Source organism: Trichomonas vaginalis, chromosome V (assembly GCF_026262505.1).
Source record: "Trichomonas vaginalis G3 chromosome V, whole genome shotgun sequence".
NCBI lineage: Eukaryota > Parabasalia > Trichomonadida > Trichomonadidae > Trichomonas > Trichomonas vaginalis.
Window position 1 is genome coordinate 14714842 of NC_067207.1, and position 21371 is coordinate 14736212.

The window sequence follows — 21371 nt, forward strand, 5'->3', positions numbered from 1 at the left end:
ATTATATTTTTACCGTTCGATAGTAGTTGTATATGAAACTAAGTTCTAAGTAAAACGCATGGTATAATGGAACTATTCTCTTTCTTCCATCTGTAGTAAACCATACTTGAAAGTCTGAAATACTTCCACTTGGTGGTTCGTATAACTTTGTAGGTTTTTCGTAAAAGTCATTTGCCAAGCATAAGAAAGAGTTTTGGGCGCCAGAAAATGAAGCATGAACAATAATAGCAGCTGGGTCGAAAACATCTTTAAATAAATATGGTTCATCTCTTGCATATCGACTGTAAATATTTGCTAAAGGAAGTTCGACTTTCTGATTTAACATTCTTTGCAAATAATACCATGACATTGCAGTGAATTCTGTATATATTTGTTCGTCTTTATTTGGATTGTCTTCGTAGATTTGAAATGACACTTGTGAATTTTGTTTGTCATATACAATTCTCACATAAAGTGTGCTATTGGTATTCGCATATTCATCAGCATATTTTGCATAACATGAATTTATTTTATCTTCTATATTTTTTAACGCAGTCTGTAGAGAAGATGAAAGGTCAACTTGTATTAGCTCAATTTCTTCCCACATTTTTCGTTTCCCTTCAGATATATAATCTATATGAAACCTTACAATAAATGGAAAACTTTTATCTTCTACAGACACAAACTTCATTCTACGAAAGCCAATAGCTTTTGTGACAGATGGGTCTCTTAGCCATCTTAATGGGTAGTCAAAACGATAGCCTTCATGCTTTACGGTCTCTGTCTCAAACTTTTGACCGACATTAGTAAAAAGTTCATCTAATGGTTTAGTTGTAGCAACTCTTGAATTTTCTTTTTCTATTGGAAGCATATTTTATCTAGAATAAAAATGTCAAATGAAACAGCGTCTATGAGAGAAATACAACACAACCGACAACTCATTATGCAAGCTCTAAATAAGAACACAACAAACTTTTCAAACTATTCTAAGATATCTGAGTCATTGAAAGAAGGAAACTTAAAACTGACATTAAACCCATTGACAGACGAGTTTCTATTTCAAGACAGTAAGAACCATACTGTTTGTATAAATCCAACAAAAGGAACTTTAAACGAGAAACCTATAGATGAACTTCTTTTGAAAGCAGATGTTGACAACAAAGCTGACAAAGAGTATGTAGACGATGCAATAGCAAAAGAAGAAGAAAGAGCTAACAAAGCTTATGCAACGAAAGAGGATGTTGAAAAGAAAGCAGATAAAACATATGTTGACGATGAGTTAGCATGTGTGACTAGTGCGTTAGTGAAGAAGGCAGATAAGGAATATGTGGATGAAAAAGACAATGAAATTAAAGAAAGGGTTGAATGGTACCATGAACGGACAACAAAGATTTTAAAAGCTAAAGCCGATACAGGATGGGTTTCAGGGTGTTTAGACCTTAAAGCCGACAAGAACCATACACATTCTATATCTGATATTACAAACTTACAAGAAACCTTAAACAGGAAAAGTGACGTTGGACATACACATACCATTGCAAATATTACAAACTTACAAGAAACCTTAAACAGGAAAAGTGACGTTGGACATACACACGATTTCTTCAGAACTGTTGGTATAGAAAATATTGAAGGAACGGTTGAAGAAACTGGTGGGGATGTATTAAATTGGAAACCTCCTAACTTTCCACAAGGTTTAACATCGGATGAAGACATTAGATGTAGAAATGTCTATGTCATGGAGGATGAAAACAAAGTTAAATTCACTGCTCAAGATTTATATGATAAAAAAGCTGACAAAACAGAGCTTCAAACGTTAAAGACAGAAATACTTCAAACAGTATATCCTATAGGTTCTATTTATACGTCAATGAACTCTACCAGACCAGAAGTAGTACTTGGTTTTGGAACTTGGACTCAAATAGTCGACAGGTTTTTGTATTGTGCAAACTCTTCAAAGGAAACAGGTGGAAGTAAAACGATTTCAGGTGAAAACTTACCTGCGCATAGTCACTACGTAGATTTAAGTACATCTCAAGCAGGTTGGCATAAGCATAAATTTTGGGATTGGTCAGCAATGAAAAAAGGTAAAGGATATGATGTTAAAGACAACGTTCAGTTTGCTATAAATTGTTTCTGGGGTAACACTCAGGGAGATGGAAACCATACACATCGCGTTTCAGGATATACGCAAACAACGGGACAAAGTAAAGACTACATGCCACCTTACATGACAGTTTACGCATGGTATAGAAATGCTTAGTCGTCATTTTCAACTTCTTTAGCATATTCGTCAGGAGTTGTCTTATATTTGTTAGGAACTGTTTTTGAAAGTATACCACCTTGAACTTTGACAAGTTTGAAACGAGGTCTGACAATAGTCGTTTTATCTTCTGCTTGCAGTGTGTACATTTTGCCATGTTTGCCTAAAACTTCATAATATTCTCTTGTATACTTTCTTCTATTTTTACGAACACGAATGTGAGTACCTGTCGGGTTCCCATTGTTGTCATAGTCAATAGTATTTTCATATGGGTCGCGTTTAGGTATTTCTATTTTTACTTTGTCACCTTTCTGAAGTTTGAAGCCCGGCATTCTTTCTTGTTTGTCTCTTTTGACTAAATTATTAAATATATAGTCTTTCTCTAAGTCAGGGTTGTTTTTCATTTCTTCGGGGGAGTGGTTTCCCAAACCTTTTTGTTTACGGTTATTGTAAATATTTAAAACTTGTCTCATCTTTGCCATGGAAAAGTGTCTATACTTGTCGTCATATGACATTTCATTTGCTTCACCACCTTGTGGTTGGTTTAAGTCTCTTAAGATTTTTATACAACTGTCAATGACACCAAGAGCAGAATGGTTTTGGTCGACAATGAAATATTGGTTTACATTTTTTGAACGCAGATAGTTTTTAATATCGTCTGATTTGAAAGAACTTTCACAGTCAGATGTCAGTTTTGTTGGATGGTATTTGTCAACGAATATTGTCAAAGCAGTTTTCACATCTAAAATATTTTTGGACTGTAATGGTATGGCTTCACAGTATCTTGTGTTTTGACCGACAAATATTAGCCAGTATGGTGGTCCATCTTCTTTATACCTCGGAATGTTTTCCAAGATATCCATAAACCAAGCATTTGGTGTTGAACTAAAGATTTTTATCATGAGTGCTTTTTTTGTTGCCTTAGAAACATAGGGGTCCTTGTTTGGATTCGTCATTTTTTAACCCATAAGAAATGGGTTTATTTGGCGCATTAGCAGGAGTTGCATCCAGATTTTTGCCCGCAGTGGGAACAATAGCCAGAGGTGTATTTGGAGTTGGAAGGAAGATTTTGAGTACATTAGGTATACTTAAAGAGAAAGCACAACCTATTATACAAACTGTACAGAAAGGTTGGGATGTAGCACGAGATGCAGCAAATCTTATTCCAAATCCTGAAACAAGAGGAAAAGTTCAAGGATGGATGGACAATGTAGGAAGACAAGCAGGAAACTACTATAACAAAGCAAATGACTACTATAACCAAGCAGGACACTATATGGACCAAGGTGAAAGATTCTTTAACAGAGGATATAACCATGCACAACAGTGGGTAAACAATAACCAACCGCAACCACCTCAAACTTGGGGAATGTAAAGTTTTTTACTGAGATGAAATGAACAATACAGCATTGAGACAAATGGGTTCAAGATGGATTTGTCGACTTCCAGCAGTTACACAACGTGTTTGTCAAGTTCTTCCTATACCTCAGGAAGTTTTAGACCGACTTAAAAAACAACAACAACCAGTTGAAAACAAACCAAACTAAAATTTTTTACTGAGATGAAATGACCGAAGAAGTTGAAACGGTAGATTTGACACCACAAACAAAAAGTTCAGAACCATTGTCAAAACCTGTCAAAGAACTTACAGATGAAGAGAAAAATTCAATAATAGAAAGTGCCAGGTCTGGAAATACAAACCCTAACTATAAAGTCACTTTTCATAGAAATGGAACGGCTAGTATCTCAAAAAAGAAACAGACTCTCACAAATAAAATATTGAAGTCTGAAGGAGCTTTCGAGACAACAGATGGAAAAGTTTACTTCACTGACCAACAGTTCATTATAGAACATCTCATTGACTTAGAGTCGAAATATTCTAAACTTTACAACAAACACAAAAAGTTGAAAGGAAAACAAAAACAAATGGCATATGATATTTATGAAGATGTTGACGACACAACTGTTCCTGCAAGTGAGGTAAAGTCAGAGGAACCGAAAAGTGACGAAAAACCGATAGAAGAAGAAAAACCAAAAACTGAAGATAAACCAAAACCAAAGTTTAGTTTCAATACTAAAAGTCAACCTTCATTAGCTGGTATGGGTTGGCGTCAAAGACTTATGGCAGCAGGCGGTTATGTAAAGTAAAGAAAAAAAACATATTTTTTTATTTTTATTTGAAATGTACGCTGAGTTGTTGGAGAAGACCGTTGGGAAACTTGTTTGTTAGACGATGAAATATGAAATGGCATACCATTTAAAATAAAACATTTTTTTAAAAAAAAACATTTTTTTATTTTATTTGAAATGTACGCTGAGTTTGTTGGAACAGACCGTTGGGAAACTTGTTTGTTAGATGAGAAATATGAAATTCACTGTTGTGAGTCATTTGAAGTCAGAAAAAAAAAGACAAAAAGAGTTTTAAGCGAATGTGAGCGAAATGACGGATATACTACTATGGATATGAGTGGAAAACACTATTTTAAACATGTTGTCATTGCAACTCATTTTATACCGAACCCTAACAATTTACCTTTTGTAGACCATATAAACCATATAAGAAACGACAATAGACTTGAAAACTTACGCTGGGTTACTTGTTCTGAAAACAATAAGAACAAAGGCAAATTTCGAGATATTGTATTCGAATTTGTCGACGAACTAGAAGATGAAGCAATTGAAATTACAGACTATGGTAAGCATACGTTTGAGTTTTACTACTATAGCGAAGAACAGGACTCTTTCTACCTTTATACCGGCGTAAGCTATAGGAAATTACAAGTATATTTTACTAAGGCGGGCTATGCTCATGTAAACGCTAGAGATACAGATGGAAAATGCGTTCGAATACTTCTTAACAAATTCAAGAAGCTATATGGCATACCATTTTAAAACAGTATATTTTTTTATTTTTATAGAAATGCCTCCGCATAGAATGGATAGAAAATCTGCTAGAATAAAAGCAGAGTTGCAAAGATATGGTTGGAGAGTTTCGAAGAAGTTTAAATATAGGAAGGGAAGACCCATAAAAGTCTATGACAAACTGGCTGGTCTGACCTACGAGATGGACTTGGAAACAGCGCGCGCCAATTATCCAAACAGACTAGAGAGGTTAGAAGAAGAACGTCTTATGAACTTGCCTTTCAATGTTAGTGAACCTCAAGTTGAAGGACACGACGGCTTTGCCAGATTCTACTGGAAACATGACGAACAATTGCATCCTTTGAGAAGGAAAAAAGGTAGTGCAGAGGATGGTCATGCTCCCATGGAAAGAACAAGATATGCATATGAGAAGTATCGTGAAGTTAGAAGTCAAATTACATCTGGTCGAACCTTTACAGTAAACTTTGACGAAGGAAAGAACAAAGAAGGCTTCATGGGTGTACTTGCTGCCATACAAGACGGAAATAAGAAAGGATACAATCTCAGACTAACCGTAACAGATTTGGACGGTCACATTTACTATGCACATGGCAATGTCACAACAGCTGCAATGCTTCTTGACGCTTTCAAGACTACAAAGAGAGAACAAATGGTTGACTCCGACTCAGACATTTTGAATGCAATTGAAGGAATTGCAAGTGTCAAGTTCGAATGGTACCAACCTAACCCTCAAGCAGTCAGACAACATGTTTGTTAGATGAGAAATATGAAGTAAAAACGTTTTTTAAACCATATATTTTTACATATATTAAATGCTTCAGGTTGAAAGAATACGGTGGAGCCAAAAGTGGCTCGACCTCAAAACAAACATTTTGTGAAGAATATACCAACCGCCGGAATTCCGACGGTTGCTTTTTATACAAAATTCAACGGGTGAATTTTCATGAATTTCCTTAAGATAGAAAAAAAGTGAGTTAAAATGAGATGTTTACTGAAGGTGTCACCATGTCACTCGGTCAACTAACATCTTTTTGAAAAAGTGTGGAGTGTGGTAGAATTTACGAAAAAGTGACACTTAACCTTAAATTTCCAAACACTATTTTTTGATTGTATTTTGTTATTTATATATTTATATATATAAATATATTTATATATGTATATTTATATATGTATATTTATATATGTATATTTATATATGTATATATTTATATATGTATATATTTATATATGTATATATTTATATATGTATATATTTATATATGTATATATTTATATATGTATATATTTATATATGTATATTTATATATGTATATATTTATATATGTATATATTTATATATGTATATATTTATATATGTATATATTTATATATGTATATATTTATATATGTATATATTTATATATGTATATATTTATATATGTATATATTTATATATGTATATATTTATATATGTATATATTTATATATGTATATATTTATATATGTATATATTTATATATGTATATATTTATATATGTATATATTTATATATGTATATATTTATATATGTATATATTTATATATGTATATATTTATATATGTATATATTTATATATGTATATATTTATATATGTATATATTTATATATGTATATATTTATATATGTATATATTTATATATGTATATATTTATATATGTATATATTTATATATGTATATATTTATATATGTATATATTTATATATGTATATATGCATGTATTTATATATGTATATTTATTTAAAAAAATTAAAAATAATATAATTAAAATTTATTTATATTTTAAATTTCATACTGATCTTCGATTCCAATTTGTGAATTGATATCATTAACAATTGAATTTCGGTGCACCCCTATGAGAGCGCTGGCGACCGAAACACAACTAGTAAGATTGTGTATTAGAAACTGCTTCATGCTGTGTTGAGTAAGCTTCGATGTCTTTGTAGGATAGCTTTCTGAGAGCGAAACAAGATAGTGTTGAAAAAAAAATTGAAAATCTGAGAGACTGTGCAAGAGCCAACGACCAAAACACTACCAGTAAGATACAGCAGTAGTAGCTGCTTCATGCTGCATTGAGTATTGTTGAATAATTTGAAGTAGTGGTTTTTGAAATCAGCACCCCTATGAGAGCGCTGGCGACCGAAACACAACTAGTAAGATTGTGTATTAGAAACTGCTTCATGCTTTGTTGAGTAAGCTTCGATGTCTTTGTAGGATAGCTTTCTGAGAGCGAAACAAGATAGTGTTGAAAAAAAAATTGAAAATCTGAGAGACTGTGCAAGAGCCAACGACCAAAACACTACCAGTAAGATACAGCAGTAGTAGCTGCTTCATGCTGCATTGAGTATTGTTGAATAATTTGAAGTAGTGGTTTTTGAAATCAGCACCCCTATGAGAGCGCTGGCGACCGAAAACACAACTAGTAAGATTGTGTATTAGAAACTGCTTCATGCTTTGTTGAGTAAGCTTCGATATCTTTATCAGACCACCTTTAAATTAACCACTCACATTCTCACTGTGGTCCATCTAAAATTTGTAAACTTTATGACATAAAATTATATTTTATGCAGGATCCCACCTATTACTTAATCTTTTTGGAATAAATGTTTTATAATATTTATCGATTGATTGTAATTTTTTGTATAAAAAAAAGTTTTTTATTTATATTAAAAATATATTCGGTTAATGATATTATCTTATAATTTGTAAATAAATCTAGTAATAAAATAACTTTAATAGTTGGTGTCACTTTTTCGAAAATTCTGGTTTTTTCAAAAAAGTGAGTTAAAATGAGATGTTTACTGAAGGTGTCACCATGTCACTCGGTCAACTAACATCTTTTTGAAAAAGTGTGACAACATGACATTTTGACAACAACACAGGAAATAGATTTCATCGTATATTTTTTGTTAAGACTTCATCGTATATGTTTTGTCAAGACTTCTTCATCGTATATGTTTTGTCGAGATTTTTATCGTTGTGGTCCGACGGTTAAGCCACAAACGAATGTCCGACGGTTAAGCCACCCAAAAATATTTTTTATTTTTATTGTAAGAACAGTATGACAGTCGAAGCAAAAACGTTCACGAACAAATCTAATGGCGAAACATTCACAAAAGGCACTTACAACGGTATTGAAGTCTTACGTAGAGACAAGGATGGTTATATAAATGCAACAAAGATGTGTCAGCAGTTTAGGAAAGACTTTAGAAGGTTGTTGGAAAATAAGTCCTGGGAAGAGTATTTTGAGGCATTTTGTGAAGAATATACCAACCCGCGGAATTCCGCGGGTTGCTTTTTATACACAGTTCATGCAGGAATTCCTGATGAAATCAAACAGGTTAGAGGAACGTATGTAGACCCAAGACTTGTAAACTATATAGCAATGTGGGCTTCTCCAAAATATTGTATAGCAGTTGGAAAAATTCTGGACTCCATAGACAAGAAAGTTCATGAGAAATTAGATGAAGAAGAACTCGAAGATACAGTAGAGAATGCAAAACCTTTGTTCGAAGAAGAAGTTAGAAAAATGCATGAAAAACAAATAGAACATGAACGTGAGATATGTTCTGGTTATAGAGACTCGCCATACGAACTAGACCAATGGGAACAAGAAGATTTAAAGAGAGAATTTAGAGAATATGAACTCGCTAAGATAGCATTAGAAGCTGCAGAAAAGAAGTTAAAAGTTTGGGGTCGTTTTGTACAAAAATATTGTGAGTAAATGAACCATTTTTTTCGGCAAAAATATATTTTAGGTGAAGTGGTGACATCTAACCTGTTTTCTAACCTCTTTTCTCACCCTCTTGAATTTTCATGAATTTCCTTAAGATAGAAAAAAAGTGAGTTAAAATGAGATGTTTACTGAACTGGTTGGATGTCGCCTTCTGAGGTTATGTAGAATGGTTGACCCGAGAAGTGAAGGAGACCCTTGAGAATTTGTATAATTCGTGGAATTGGACTCTCTCTGTTTGGAAGTAGTATCCAAGGACGTTTGGCAGAGAACTTTATAATGGCTTCTTTCTTCATCTCCTTTATGTCGTCGAAGGCTGTCCCGTCTGGTATTTGAATTGGAATTCCAGTCGAAATCTCGAGAGTCAAGGCAGCCCTTCCAGAAATAGTGGTGAACTTGACCTTGGGCTTCATGACCTTGCGCAAGTAGTCTTTAACAAGCTCGTTAATTTAAATTAGGTAAATTGCCTCGTCGGTAGGTTCGATGTTGTCCATTGCTACTGTCAGTAAAAGTACTGCTACTGTCAGAAAAAGTACTGCTACTGTCAGTAAAAGTACTGCTACTGTCAGAAAAAGTACTGCTACTGTCAGTAGCAGTACTGCTAGGAGCAGTAAAAGTACTGCTACGAGCAGTAAAAAGGAAAATTTGAGAGGGTTTTCGACGATAAAGTACTGCTACTGTCAGTAAAAGTACTGCTACTGTCAGAAAAAGTACTGCTACTGTCAGAAAAAGTACTGCTACTGTCAGTAAAAGTACTGCTACTGACAGTAGCAGTACTGCTAGGAGCAGAGATTTTTATCGTTGTGGTCCGACGGTTAAGCCACAAACGAATGTCCGACGTCCCACCAACCGAGCCCATTCCCAAACCAGAGGAACCTAAAGCACCAGCCCCTGCACCTCAGTTCCAGCAAGTCCCTCCACCAAATTACTACCAATTTCCACCTCAAGGTTACTACCAATTTCCACTACAAGGCTTCCCGAACTACCCTCCTCCTCAGCCTATGCCTTACTTCCCCAACCCTTGGATGTTTATGCAAAACCCTGCCCCACAATTCCAATTCCAATACAAATCGAAGAGAGACCAAGAGTTCGAAGAAGGTCTGAACCGCTTACGCAAAGAGTATGCTACAGCTCCAATTGAGAGAAAGTTGTTGCTAAATTCAGTAAAAATAATGTTTAGGTGAAGAGGTGAGATTTCACCTCTTTTTTCACCTCATGAATTTTCATGAATTTTCACGAATTTTATATATTAATGTTTTCGTTAAGCCACTTTGTGCCGTCAGTCAGTCAGTTTAGGAAAGACTTTAGAAAGTTGTTGGAAAATAAGTCCTGGGAAGAGTATTATAAGGCATTTTGTGAAGAATATACCAACCCGCGGAATTCCGCGGGTTGCTTTTTATACACAGTTCATGCAGGAAATTCTTGAGTTTTGGTTGAAAGAATACGGTGGAGCCAAAAGTGGCTCGACCTCAAAACAAGCATTTTATGAGCTTACTAAGGGTGTTATGAATAAATTCAAAGGTATTTACATACATCCTGACCTCGTTCATTTTGTTGCTAAATTCAGTAAAAATAATGTTTAGGTGAAGTGGTGACATCTAACCTGTTTTCTAACCTCTTTTCTACCCTCTTTTCTACCCTCTTGAATTTTCATGAATTTTCATGAATTTCATCGTAAATGTTTTGTCAAGACTTCTTCGTAATGAGTGTAAATGACCCAAAAATAATGTTTAGGTGAAGAGGTGAGATTTCACCTCTTTTTTCACCTGTTTTTTCACCTCATGAATTTTCCCGAAATAAAAAATAAAGTTAGTTTTATTTTTTTATTTTTTTTTATTTTGTATGTAAGAACATGTTAGCAACAATAGGTTCTACAACACTTCAAACAACTACAGCACCAAACTCGTTAGTCATGAATCCAACATCTATGTTAGTAGAGATGAAAAGCTTCATTCCTTCTTCATATACTTTCGAAACAAAAATCCAGAAGATAAAGCAAGAACTTTTAACAAGTAATTTAGACTGTAGTGCGAAAGATGAAACAAATGAACAGTATCTTTATGAAATGCAGGACATTATTGACCATTTGCCTAAACTACCTGAAATCCAGCAACAAAAACTAACTATTCCTGAATTCGACGAAATTGAAGTGAAACCAACTGACTCAGTAGAAATAAAGAAGTTCATACGTAAAGTAAATTATGAATTCCTTGGTTTTCATTGCAACCATAAGGTTATGGACAAAGATTGCGACATGGTATATAAAAACATTTCTGACATATATAAATCTGAGGAGTTTAAGACCTACGACAACTTTGTTTCGTTAGTTGCAAAATGTGTATGGCAGATAAGAGATAAAGATAGAAGAGGCAAAGTATGGAATGAACAAATAAAACCAACTGCTTCAGATTTAAAGAAAACCATTGACGCTTTAGTTGTTTTAGCAGGTAAGGTTTCAGAATATAACGCAAAAATGAACCCGCAATGTTCTAAATGTAAAGCAGCAATGAGGAGATATAACTACTCAGTAAAAGAGATAGAAAGAATGAGAAACGACTATGCAGATTTAAAGAAAGAAGCAGAGAAACCAGCAGAAAATAAAATGGATATGTTAGCATTTCTGAACAAAAACTATCCAACAGCAGAAGATTTCCTTCTATCTGACGTCAAGAAGAAGTATAAAGAAACTTTCGGTATCGTTAAAACATTCGATGTACTGACAGAAGAAATAGAAGCTACGAAATTGTTTAGGATTTCAAATATACATCATACAATTCATGTGAAACGCTTATAAAATAACTGAGGTGAAAAAACAGGTGAAAAAAGAGGTGAAATCTCACCTCTTCACCTAAACATTATTTTTACTGAATTCAGCAACAAAATTCATGAATTTCCTCATATGTTTGCTTCCCTCGGAAAACCGAGGATAGAGATTCCGTACGAAAACAGTGAAGAACAGCGAGTAGGTAAGAAACCCTAGTCGCCAAAACTCTATGAAAATCATGAATTTCCTTAAGATAGAAAAAAAAGTTAGTTTTATTTTTTTTATTTTTTTATTTTGTATGTAAGGACAGAAAATGTCAAACATTGAGTTTGAAACAGTTAGAAAGATAGACAATGAGACCAAAATAGTTAGAATAGGTGATTTAAACGTAAGATACTCAAAGAAATACAAAAAATATTCTTTGTCAGACATTTTCACACTATCTGAAAAGAAAACATCCCACGACTGGGTTAGAAATGCTTCAACTCAGAAAATTTTGACAAGAAATCCTGAGCTTATGATATCGGTAAGATTCTATGGAACAAGAGCATATCTCATCGACAAAAGTCTTATACCAGTAGTTTTGTTATGGTTAGACCCAGTTGTTGGATATAACTTCATAACATATGGTTCATTCGATACGGAACGTTGCAGTGAGGGCTTACTTTACATCGTTCAGAAACCGAAGGACTTCAATACAAAAAGATATAAGATAGGAAGGACATATAATATAACTCAAAGATATGACAATATAGTCAATAGAGTTAAGGTTGTGTTCGTTAACGATATGAGAGCTGCAGAAACAGAACTACTTGAAAAGTTTGAGAAAATGTATGGTGCTCCCATAAAAGGTAAAGAAACGTTTGAAGTAGATGAGATAGATAAAGCTATAAAATTATTTGACGAAGTTGCTGAAAAATACATGTAAAGCGTTTATTTTTGGTCTTTTGTGAAAGATAGAAAAAATAAAGTTAGTTTTATTTTTATTTATTTTTTTATTTTGTATGTAAAGACAGATATGTCAACAACAGAGAACACAACAACAGTTATAGTCCATGAAGCTATAAATGAAGAATATGAGTGGGTTCAGTTTAACAAACAACTCCGCTCATTCGTTCGGTCAAAGACGATATGTACCAAATGCAAAGTATTTTGACAGCATGTTTTGCTCCAGATACTAAGAAACCACAAGACTGGTTTAGGAACCAAAGCACTATTGAACTATTAAATGAAGCTGAAAATTCGACTACGGATTTTTTTCGTAGTCGCAAAAAACTCGAGTAAGTAAAAAACCCCAGTCGCCAAAACTCTATGAAAACAGTGAAGAACAGCGAGTAAGTAAAAAACCCCAGTCGCCAAAACTCTATGAAAATCGTGAAAAATTGCCAAACGGTTTGAGAGGATATTATGTACATAGACTTCTTGTAAATGCTTGCAATGTGGGCTTCGCCTCGTTATGCTTGGTATATTTACAGACTTCTTGACGAAATTCATAGACAAGAACGTGAAGAGATGGAAAACAAGCTTGAAGCAAAAGACAAAAGCATTCAGAAAAGAATACCACGTTCGGTACCAAAAGGAAAGGAAAAGAACTATAAGTATATGATTTATACTGAAGAGATGGAAAATGAAGAAGACAGAGATATGGTTATGTTGCATTTAGTCAGAAGAAACAACAAAAGCTTTTACGACCTTGCTAAGATTTACAAATCTGACAGAAATTGGTTCTATCGCGAAAACTTACCGATTTCAATGACACCGAATGAAGATGTGAAACAAATAGTTCAAGATACGTTACCTCAAACACACTATGATATTAAAGGTTGTACAATTCTTACCTTCAAAGAAGATTTGCCATTGTTAAAGGAAAAAATAACAGAGTATTTTGACAACTTCAAACAAGTAGAGTAAATGAACTCTTTATTTTTCAAGCTTGACTTTTTACAATTTGAACTTTGTTTGCGTAGATATGAATTCTGAAAGAAGTATGAGGGTCTTGTATGACTTTGTACTTCTCCCATAGTTCATGTCTGTCAAACTTACCTGCCATGGACTCTTTCATAAGTTCCATGAAATCGTCTTCGGACAATCCAGGGAAAAGTATTATGTCAGTAAGTATTCTTTTAACATCCTTACTTAAACTCTTTGCTGTCTGTACACATATTACGACTGAGATGTTAAAGTGTCTGAGCTTCTTAAGAATTCGACACATGTCTTGTTCTCTGTTCTTTAACAAAGGATGAGAAGCAAAGTCATCTAAGATAAGAAGACATCTATGAGGGTATGTCTTCCAATCGTAAGATTGCAATTTCTTCGAAATGTATTCTATCTCTTTCTGTTTGTTTCTGAAGTGTTTCTTCTCTAATATTCTCTGCATTTCCTCATTTGGGTCTTTAAACTTCGAATTTATATACTCATTTATAGCATTATACTTCAAAACTCTTCTTTGGTACTTCTTTATCCAATCTAACAACTCAGTATCCTTTATACATACTAACTTAGACTTCTTTATAATATCTTTGAACGAATTGACGGTTTGGTCAAATTGACCAGAAGTACTACAAATAACAACTAACTCATAGAATGGGTTCTTCTCATCTAGTTCTTGTTGTTGTGCAGCCATTTTAAGATAAGTGAAAGTCTTACCCGACCCAGGTGGTGCGATTAGACCTGTTATACCATTCTGAGCAAATAAGAACTTGTCATGTATAGGCTTTATCTGAGCATTTTCTAACTTCCTCTTGTTCTTCTTCAAAACATTCTCAAATTTCTTGTCAATGTCAGCAAACTTTTTTTCTAACATATTTTTAGAAAAATTAAAATTTTTATCTTTTAGAAAATGTCTAGCGATTTCGCTATCTATATTCGAGACAAGCTTTTCGACTCTAAAACTTCTGTCGACCATAAAATCTTACATAGTGTAAACAAGAAAGGTGAATTTGTTCTAAAGTTCTGTTTCTGGGAATATGACAAGAACCATAAAACATTAAGCAGAGAAGTCTTAAAATTTGTCAATGACAGACTTGTTGACAGAGATTGTAATGCATGAAAATTCGGTTCACTTCATTTTTGACACTTTACATATCGGATGTATTATCTAAGAATTATATTATAAAAGTTCGTATAAAACGCAATAGAAGAATACAACACAGTATGGGTTCATACAGCTCTTAAAGATCTTTTCGGTGGAAAACCTACTCCAAAATCAATTTGGGACCAGGGTCCTAAATGGACAAAGGACTTAAACCCAAATCCTGAGTTCGAAATACAGCCTCGTAACTAAAAATAAAGTAAAAATACGAATAAACATTTTATTATAATTTAAATAATTTTTTTATTCATAAAGTAATACGATATATAGCTAAGCTATGTAAGGATATTCTGATGCTGAGAGTTTAAGAACTTTAAATTACGTATAGAAAAAAAATTCATTTAATATTTTGTAACATTTTTTAAATTGATAGATAGTTAGATTTTGTAGGGGAAGGTAAGATTCTTTGTGGTAATAATGGTCGTTGAAATTAAAATGAATGTAAGATTTGTGGAGAAATTGTATAAATTTGCATAGTGTTAGATTCAGAATAGGAGCATATGAGCCAGTGATTGTGTCTAATGTATAATTCTTACCCTTTCATTCCCTCGAGAAAGTTCAAAAACTTGGGTGCAATCAGTTCTGATTGCACCCAAGTTTTTGAACTTTGTATAAGGAATTGTTGGCTATGATGTACTGATTCATGATCAGTACATCATAGCCAACAATTCCTTCGCAAACAGCGGGAAACTTTGTCTGAATAGTTTAACATTCAGACAAAGTTTCCCGCTGTCAGAGAGGGAATGGAAGGGTAAGAGGTATATATTCATAATGTATACCTCTTACCCTTTCATTCCCTCGAGAAAGTTCAAAAACTTGGGTGCAATCAGTTCTGATTGCACCCAAGTTTTTGAACTTTGTATAAGGAATTGTTGGCTATGATGTACTGATCATGAATCAGTACATCATAGCCAACAATTCCTTCGCAAACAGCGGGAAACTTTGTCTGAATAGTTTAACATTCAGACAAAGTTTCCCGCTGTCAGAGAGGGAATGGAAGGGTAAGAGGTATATATTCATAATGTATACCTCTTACCCTTTCATTCCCTCGAGAAAGTTCAAAAACTTGGGTGCAATCAGTTCTGATTGCACCCAAGTTTTTGAACTTTGTATAAGGAATTGTTGGCTATGATGTACTGATCATGAATCAGTACATCATAGCCAACAATTCCTTCGCAAACAGCGGGAAACTTTGTCTGAATAGTTTAACATTCAGACAAAGTTTCCCGCTGTCAGAGAGGGAATGGAAGGGTAAGAGGTATATATTCATAATGTATACCTCTTACCCTTCCATTCCCTCGAGAAAGTTCAAAAACTTGGGTGCAATCAGAACTGATTGCACCCAAGTTTTTGAACTTTGTATAAGGAATTGTTGGCTATGATGTACTGATCATGAATCAGTACATCATAGCCAACAATTCCTTCCCAAACAACCCGAAATTTGTCTGATTCCACACTAATTTTATTAATTTATCTAAACTTTTATCCTCGTCTACAATTTAATCATTAATAATTATCTCTTGTTCTATTTCACTATTATATATATATATATATTTATATGATTTGATTTAAAAAAAATAAATAAATAAATTAATAAATCATTTACTCAAATATATCAAAAGTTTTATTTTTATATATAAAGATAACTACTTTTAAAAAAAATACCCTATGTATTTTTGCCACGTAAACTATTTTTGCCATGTAAACTTGTCACTTTTGTCAGAAGTGAAGTGAACCGAATTTTCATGCACAACACTTGTTGACAGAGATGACGCCGATTGGAAAGATGAAGTCCAACAAAAGTTCTTAGAATGCAAAGAAGGCACATGCGCTGTTCTTGAAGATGAAATAGAAAACAGAATAGAAGAGCTATTAAAGGACAAAGAACTTTTACATAAATATGGTTGCGCCAAATTTGACATAACTCCACCAGAAAAGAAGAAGAAGAGAGAAAAGAAAGAAAAGAAAGAAAAGAAAGTAGAAGAAGAGAAGAAAGAACCAGAGCCAGTTCCAGAGAAAAAGAAATTTGACATGTAAAAATAAAATTTTATTTTTAGAACATTTCTGGGTCAATGTCAATGTTCTCTTCCTCTTTAGGGGCAAACACTGGCTTAGACTCTAAAATCTTTTTAACCAATTTACCTTGAACTTCAACTATCTTAGACTCATAATATTCATAGTCGTCTGCTTTCTTTGGTTCATAAGGTATAACAAGTTTGTATGCTTTGCCTTCTTTAAGGTTTGAGAACCTTCTGTCAAAATTTTCTTTGACTGCTAACAAACCTTCTATGTCTAAGTCTTCAAATTTCGCACCATTTTTAGTCACAATAGCAAACTTAACTGGTTCGATGTTCCAAACTTTGCTGAATGAAGACTTTTCAAAATGGTAGAAGTAAACATTCAAATATATGAATGGGTCTAGTTCTTCTTTGACTTCTGTCATGTACTTGTTTACTGAAATATATTTCGTCATCTTTTCTATCGGATAAAAAAATATTTTTTTAAAATTTACTCAGAAAAATTATTTCTTTCTATATTTGCCATTCCGAACTTCGAAAAGATGTTTTATACCAGCATAGAATTTTTCTCTAGAGCTTGGTCTTATATCGTTTTCATAACAATATTTTCTATATTCTTCATATAAAGCCTTTTTTTCATACATTTCATAAGGACAGCCTAACCAAAAAAGCGCATATCCATTTTCGTTATCTAGGTCTCTATATGTTTCTTCTGTTTGTAGAATTTCGCTTTCTCTATTTAGTTCTATGTCTATATATTGTGGCTTAAAAAGATGTGGGCAAGAAGGGTTTGGCGCTATGTAAAAAGTTAATTTTTCTGCCATCTTTTCTATCGGATAAAAAAATATTTTTTTAAAATTTACTCAGAAAAATTTTTCTTTGTATATACGCCGTTCTGTATGTCTAAAAGACTTTTGACATTTGCCAAGAATGTTCGTTTAGACGCTGTCATATAACCATACTCTTGACAATACTGTTTATATTCATCGTACAATGACCTTTCATCTAATGACACAAAGTTAGTCTCATCTATAAACAGTTCATATACACTCTTGTTTGCTTCTAACAATGTTTGTCTCTCTTCGGTATATGGAATTTGTCTTGGATTGAACTTAGAAATATCTAATGTCATGAAATATGAGAACAAGTGGTTGTAAAAGTTAGGTGTCAAGTTTCTGCTAAGTCGTCAAAATATTCTGTATCTTGCATATGAGCTTCTGACGTTCTGACAACTACATATCTTCTGTCAGAACTTTCTAACTTCATCGGAACAGTATTGTTTGAAACCATAATGAAGTTTGCAACATTTTCACAAACTCTTTGGTCTTTATACTTTCTTTCAACAACTCCAACTTTGTCTGTTATAAGACTCTTCAAAGCATCTGAGTTCAAAACTTTTGTTGTATCTATACTTTGAAGTTCATTGCAAACTATAAGTTTCATATTCTCAATTGAAGAGTTAAATTTACCGCAGATGTTTTCTAAGTTTGTCATATTCGGATTCGAATAACCTTCTAACAGTTTGCACAAAATATCTGTAAAGAATGTGTTCTTACCTGTTCCTTGTTTTCCAATTATAATGAGAGCAGTTTCATTCTTAGCACTTGGATGTTGTAAGATGTTTGCAAACCAACATAAGATATACTCATAGACTCTTTCGTTTCCATTGCATATAATTTCTTTGACATGGTCTAACCAAGCTTCTATTTATATTTCTTTCCATTCTACTTGTTCGTATTTATATCCAGTGAAGATAGAATAGAAGTTTGGAGAAGGTGTATAGAACTTTATACCTCGAACTGAAAAATCTTCTAACTTTGACAATAAGATATCCCAAGCATCTAACATCTTCATGCCAACTTGTACGACTTTTATTTTCTTAAGTTTCTGTCTACATTCTTGTTCTGAAACTATTGTTGCTCTTGGTTTGTTAAAGACTACATCCCATTCTTTCATGACATAACATTCTGGGGCAGAGTCAACATAAATGACTAAACGTTTCAAATTCTCGACTGCTTTGTTATAGTCTCGAAATGGACACATATTTCTGAATGCTTGGAAGTCATAAAAATCTGAAACATCTATTCTGTACATTTTTATAAAAATAAAAAAAATATTTTTTTTATTCTTGACTTTGTTGTTGCATTTGTTGCATTTGTTGTTCTTGAGCTATTTGTTGTTGAAGTTGTTCTTGTAATACAATACTTTCACCAGTTGCATCTTCCAATTCGAAACTTTCTGCCGTCATTGACAAATACATAGGACATAAAAGTTTTACAGGAACAAAGTTTGCGTCAACTAAGGTTAAGTTTATGTTTGCTAAAGTGTTTGAGTTTACTAAAGCTGAAAACTCTGCATTCGAATGAACAATAGGCAAACCAGCAGAGAATGTGTTATTTATACGCATAAGTATCTTTTGGTCATAGTAGTTTCTGTCGACATTCGAATAACACTTTGAACCTAAGTTTGAAACAATATATAAAAATAGGTGTACTTAAAGTCAATGGAACAGACATTCCTTGTATGACACCTTTTCCTGTTATAGGAAACTGTTGGTAGTAAAAACCAGATATAAGTTTTGTATTATAGCTCATATTGTTTATAGTAAACTCAGTCGGACATCCAAACATAATGAAACCTGCTCTAGTTGCAGCACATGTTACACCTGTACTTAAAGTATTAAATAAGTCAACAAAACCTGTTGGTGGTATATCTGAGTAAGTATCTTCAAAGGAGTATTTTTTACCATTCACAACAATAAAGTCTTCTGGTGTCAAAAGAGCAAAACAGGCTTTAGTCGTCATTGTGTTTAAGGTTAGTTTACAATACCGTCCTTGAGGACTTTGTAAGTTTGTTGTTATAGAATTATATGACCCAGGGTTTTTAGTCGTAATAGTATAAACCATTATGTCTTCTGCCATTTACTTAGCAAATAAATTTTAATGAAATGTTGTGGTCGTCAAATATTTTTATGACGTCTGGGAAACTATATTTTAAGTTCAACGTTTCACCTCCTTTCATAACGTATATCTTGTCAATGACATTATATGAAACACCACAGCAAGCAATGTCGGTTCTATTTCTTTTGATGTTTATATCATCTGCCTCTGTCAAAAGTTTCAATAGTTCTTTCAAAACTTCATGAGGTGCAATGACATATGAGTTCACTTTTACAGGGTTGTGTTCGACCAAGTTTAACATTATAACCTAAAGCTTGACAAATCTTCTCCTGAGTTTGAAGTTTGTCTTTCAGTTGTTGGTAGTCGTTTCGAATATCTGCAACAGAACTTAAGTCTCTGCTAACTTCAGGGTATGTTGGTTGTTCTTTTACAGGAACTATTGTTATACCATCTTTGTCTTCGTATGGTTTCCCCATTTCAACATCTCTTTCTTTGACATTGACAATAACACTTTGACTGTTTGTTTGAGTTGGTGAATTTAACTTCACATCTGCCACTGCCATTAAACCTTTTGAAACACTCACGCTTCTATTTTTCGGAAATGACATTTTACTTAGAATAAAAAGATGGACGTATTCGAGTATCTCTTCGAATTGAAGCAAAACAAGGTTTATACACACAAACAATACAAATACATTGACAGAATAGTTCTTTACACAAACAATGGAAAATGTTATAGAATAGCAATATTTGCTGAACCTAAATATTTTCATAAAGCAAAGAAAGTTGGTATAACTGAAATGGTGAAAGTTCTTGAAGCAGACAAAAATATAACTTCAAAACTTACAGATATTTCTAAAGGTAAGTTTATAATACAATATTATGTCAAAACTGGCGTACTGTCAATATTTGACGGAGAGAAGTCAGTTCAAGAACAACTTACTGACCTGCTGCCAAAATCTGCTCGATGGAAGCTGTCGTTATGCCAATCTGAGGAGCCCCAGCAGGTTTCATCGAACGAATCTTCAAAAGAGCATCTTCCGTGAAAAGTGCTATTGGTTTTGTAAACTTCTTTGCTTTCAATTCATCTGGACCGTCTCTGTCACCAGTATATTGTATTTGTACAGTACCAACAGTTGAAATACCACCCATAAAGTCTTCTGAGTCAGCAAATGGAATGCCAAGCCAAAAGTTTGAACGGTCTCCATTTGTATATTGAGTTTTTTGACCTCCTGTATGAGTCCATACTTTCACATATGGCATAATAGAACTTTGCATTTCAGGGTTAATGGTTGTTGTGAAGTTGTTGTTAAAGTTCATAGCATCTAATGTCAAGTTGTATGACCTCATATCCTCAACTGTAGAATATTCTTCTCTTGGATAATATTTGCCATCTATGTTTATATGATATTTAATACCAGGGTTGTAGAAACAAGAATAGTCATTTATAGTTCGTCTGAACAGTACAAACATAGTATCTGCATGTTTCATTGCAGTTGTTAAGGCAATATCTGTTCTTGCACCTGGGTCAGCACTTTGGTTTCCAACTTCACCTGCAAAGTCTTTGACAGATATTTGGTGTATAGGGAACATAAGTGGAACTGCAATATATTTGGCAGCTAAAGCATTTGAAATATCTGGGTCCAACATATAGACTGCAAGTCTGCTTTCTATTCTCTTGCATTCAAACTTTTCGCATGTGAACTTAACTGGGTCCCAAGCA

At 33.5% G+C, this 21371-nt stretch overlaps 13 protein-coding genes and 4 pseudogenes across 17 annotated transcripts, besides 4 other annotated features; 10 read left to right on the forward strand and 7 right to left on the reverse strand.

Annotated features, from left to right (window-relative positions):
- Position 1: 1 nt before the first annotated feature.
- Positions 2 to 850, reverse strand: TVAGG3_0336980 (uncharacterized protein; the record flags this gene model as incomplete). Its single annotated transcript, XM_001579320.1, has 1 exon — positions 2 to 850. The coding sequence occupies one exon, from the start codon at positions 848 to 850 to the stop codon at positions 2 to 4; it is 849 nt and encodes a 282-aa protein (XP_001579370.1).
- A 237-nt stretch (positions 851 to 1087) lies between these two features.
- Positions 1088 to 21371: part of a mobile genetic element that runs on past the window's edge.
- Positions 3216 to 3617, forward strand: TVAGG3_0337000 (uncharacterized protein; the record flags this gene model as incomplete). The annotated part of the gene is made up of 1 exon (XM_051230632.1): positions 3216 to 3617. One exon carries the CDS (start codon positions 3216 to 3218, stop codon positions 3615 to 3617), a length of 402 nt encoding a protein of 133 aa, XP_051100362.1.
- Positions 3637 to 3789, forward strand: TVAGG3_0337010 (uncharacterized protein; the record flags this gene model as incomplete). The annotated part of the gene is made up of 1 exon (XM_001579318.1): positions 3637 to 3789. The coding sequence occupies one exon, from the start codon at positions 3637 to 3639 to the stop codon at positions 3787 to 3789; it is 153 nt and encodes a 50-aa protein (XP_001579368.1).
- TVAGG3_0337020 (phage tail repeat-like family) lies at positions 3809 to 4390 on the forward strand (the record flags this gene model as incomplete). The annotated part of the gene is made up of 1 exon (XM_051230633.1): positions 3809 to 4390. One exon carries the CDS (start codon positions 3809 to 3811, stop codon positions 4388 to 4390), a length of 582 nt encoding a protein of 193 aa, XP_051100363.1.
- On the forward strand, positions 4550 to 5134 carry TVAGG3_0337030 (HNH endonuclease family; the record flags this gene model as incomplete). The annotated part of the gene is made up of 1 exon (XM_051230634.1): positions 4550 to 5134. One exon carries the CDS (start codon positions 4550 to 4552, stop codon positions 5132 to 5134), a length of 585 nt encoding a protein of 194 aa, XP_051100364.1.
- Positions 5163 to 5882, forward strand: TVAGG3_0337040 (uncharacterized protein; the record flags this gene model as incomplete). Its single annotated transcript, XM_051230635.1, has 1 exon — positions 5163 to 5882. One exon carries the CDS (start codon positions 5163 to 5165, stop codon positions 5880 to 5882), a length of 720 nt encoding a protein of 239 aa, XP_051100365.1.
- TVAGG3_0337050 (uncharacterized protein) lies at positions 8204 to 8866 on the forward strand (the record flags this gene model as incomplete). The annotated part of the gene is made up of 1 exon (XM_051230636.1): positions 8204 to 8866. The coding sequence occupies one exon, from the start codon at positions 8204 to 8206 to the stop codon at positions 8864 to 8866; it is 663 nt and encodes a 220-aa protein (XP_051100366.1).
- Positions 9004 to 9171, reverse strand: TVAGG3_0337060 (uncharacterized protein; the record flags this gene model as incomplete). The annotated part of the gene is made up of 1 exon (XM_051230637.1): positions 9004 to 9171. One exon carries the CDS (start codon positions 9169 to 9171, stop codon positions 9004 to 9006), a length of 168 nt encoding a protein of 55 aa, XP_051100367.1.
- TVAGG3_0337070 (uncharacterized protein) lies at positions 9706 to 10059 on the forward strand (the record flags this gene model as incomplete). The annotated part of the gene is made up of 1 exon (XM_051230638.1): positions 9706 to 10059. One exon carries the CDS (start codon positions 9706 to 9708, stop codon positions 10057 to 10059), a length of 354 nt encoding a protein of 117 aa, XP_051100368.1.
- Positions 10728 to 11669, forward strand: TVAGG3_0337080 (organellar and viral DNA polymerase type B; the record flags this gene model as incomplete). Its single annotated transcript, XM_001579317.1, has 1 exon — positions 10728 to 11669. One exon carries the CDS (start codon positions 10728 to 10730, stop codon positions 11667 to 11669), a length of 942 nt encoding a protein of 313 aa, XP_001579367.1.
- TVAGG3_0337090 (organellar and viral DNA polymerase type B) lies at positions 11953 to 12567 on the forward strand (the record flags this gene model as incomplete). Its single annotated transcript, XM_001579316.1, has 1 exon — positions 11953 to 12567. One exon carries the CDS (start codon positions 11953 to 11955, stop codon positions 12565 to 12567), a length of 615 nt encoding a protein of 204 aa, XP_001579366.1.
- Positions 12658 to 13392, forward strand: TVAGG3_0337100 (annotated as a pseudogene). Its single transcript has one exon. A coding segment is annotated over exon 1 (735 nt).
- On the reverse strand, positions 13567 to 14442 carry TVAGG3_0337110 (protein of unknown function, DUF4106 family; the record flags this gene model as incomplete). The annotated part of the gene is made up of 1 exon (XM_001579314.1): positions 13567 to 14442. One exon carries the CDS (start codon positions 14440 to 14442, stop codon positions 13567 to 13569), a length of 876 nt encoding a protein of 291 aa, XP_001579364.1.
- Positions 14920 to 14964: a mobile genetic element.
- Positions 14920 to 14964: a terminal%2Cinverted (terminal inverted repeat of LTR141 transposon ID:TVAGG3_0337120).
- Positions 15250 to 16179: a mobile genetic element.
- On the reverse strand, positions 16784 to 17203 carry TVAGG3_0337140 (protein of unknown function, DUF4108 family; the record flags this gene model as incomplete). The annotated part of the gene is made up of 1 exon (XM_001291669.2): positions 16784 to 17203. One exon carries the CDS (start codon positions 17201 to 17203, stop codon positions 16784 to 16786), a length of 420 nt encoding a protein of 139 aa, XP_001291670.2.
- Positions 18155 to 18842, reverse strand: TVAGG3_0337150 (annotated as a pseudogene). Its single transcript has one exon. A coding segment is annotated over exon 1 (688 nt).
- On the reverse strand, positions 18871 to 19669 carry TVAGG3_0337160 (annotated as a pseudogene). Its single transcript has one exon. A coding segment is annotated over exon 1 (799 nt).
- On the reverse strand, positions 19674 to 20211 carry TVAGG3_0337170 (annotated as a pseudogene). The gene has a single exon. A coding segment is annotated over exon 1 (538 nt).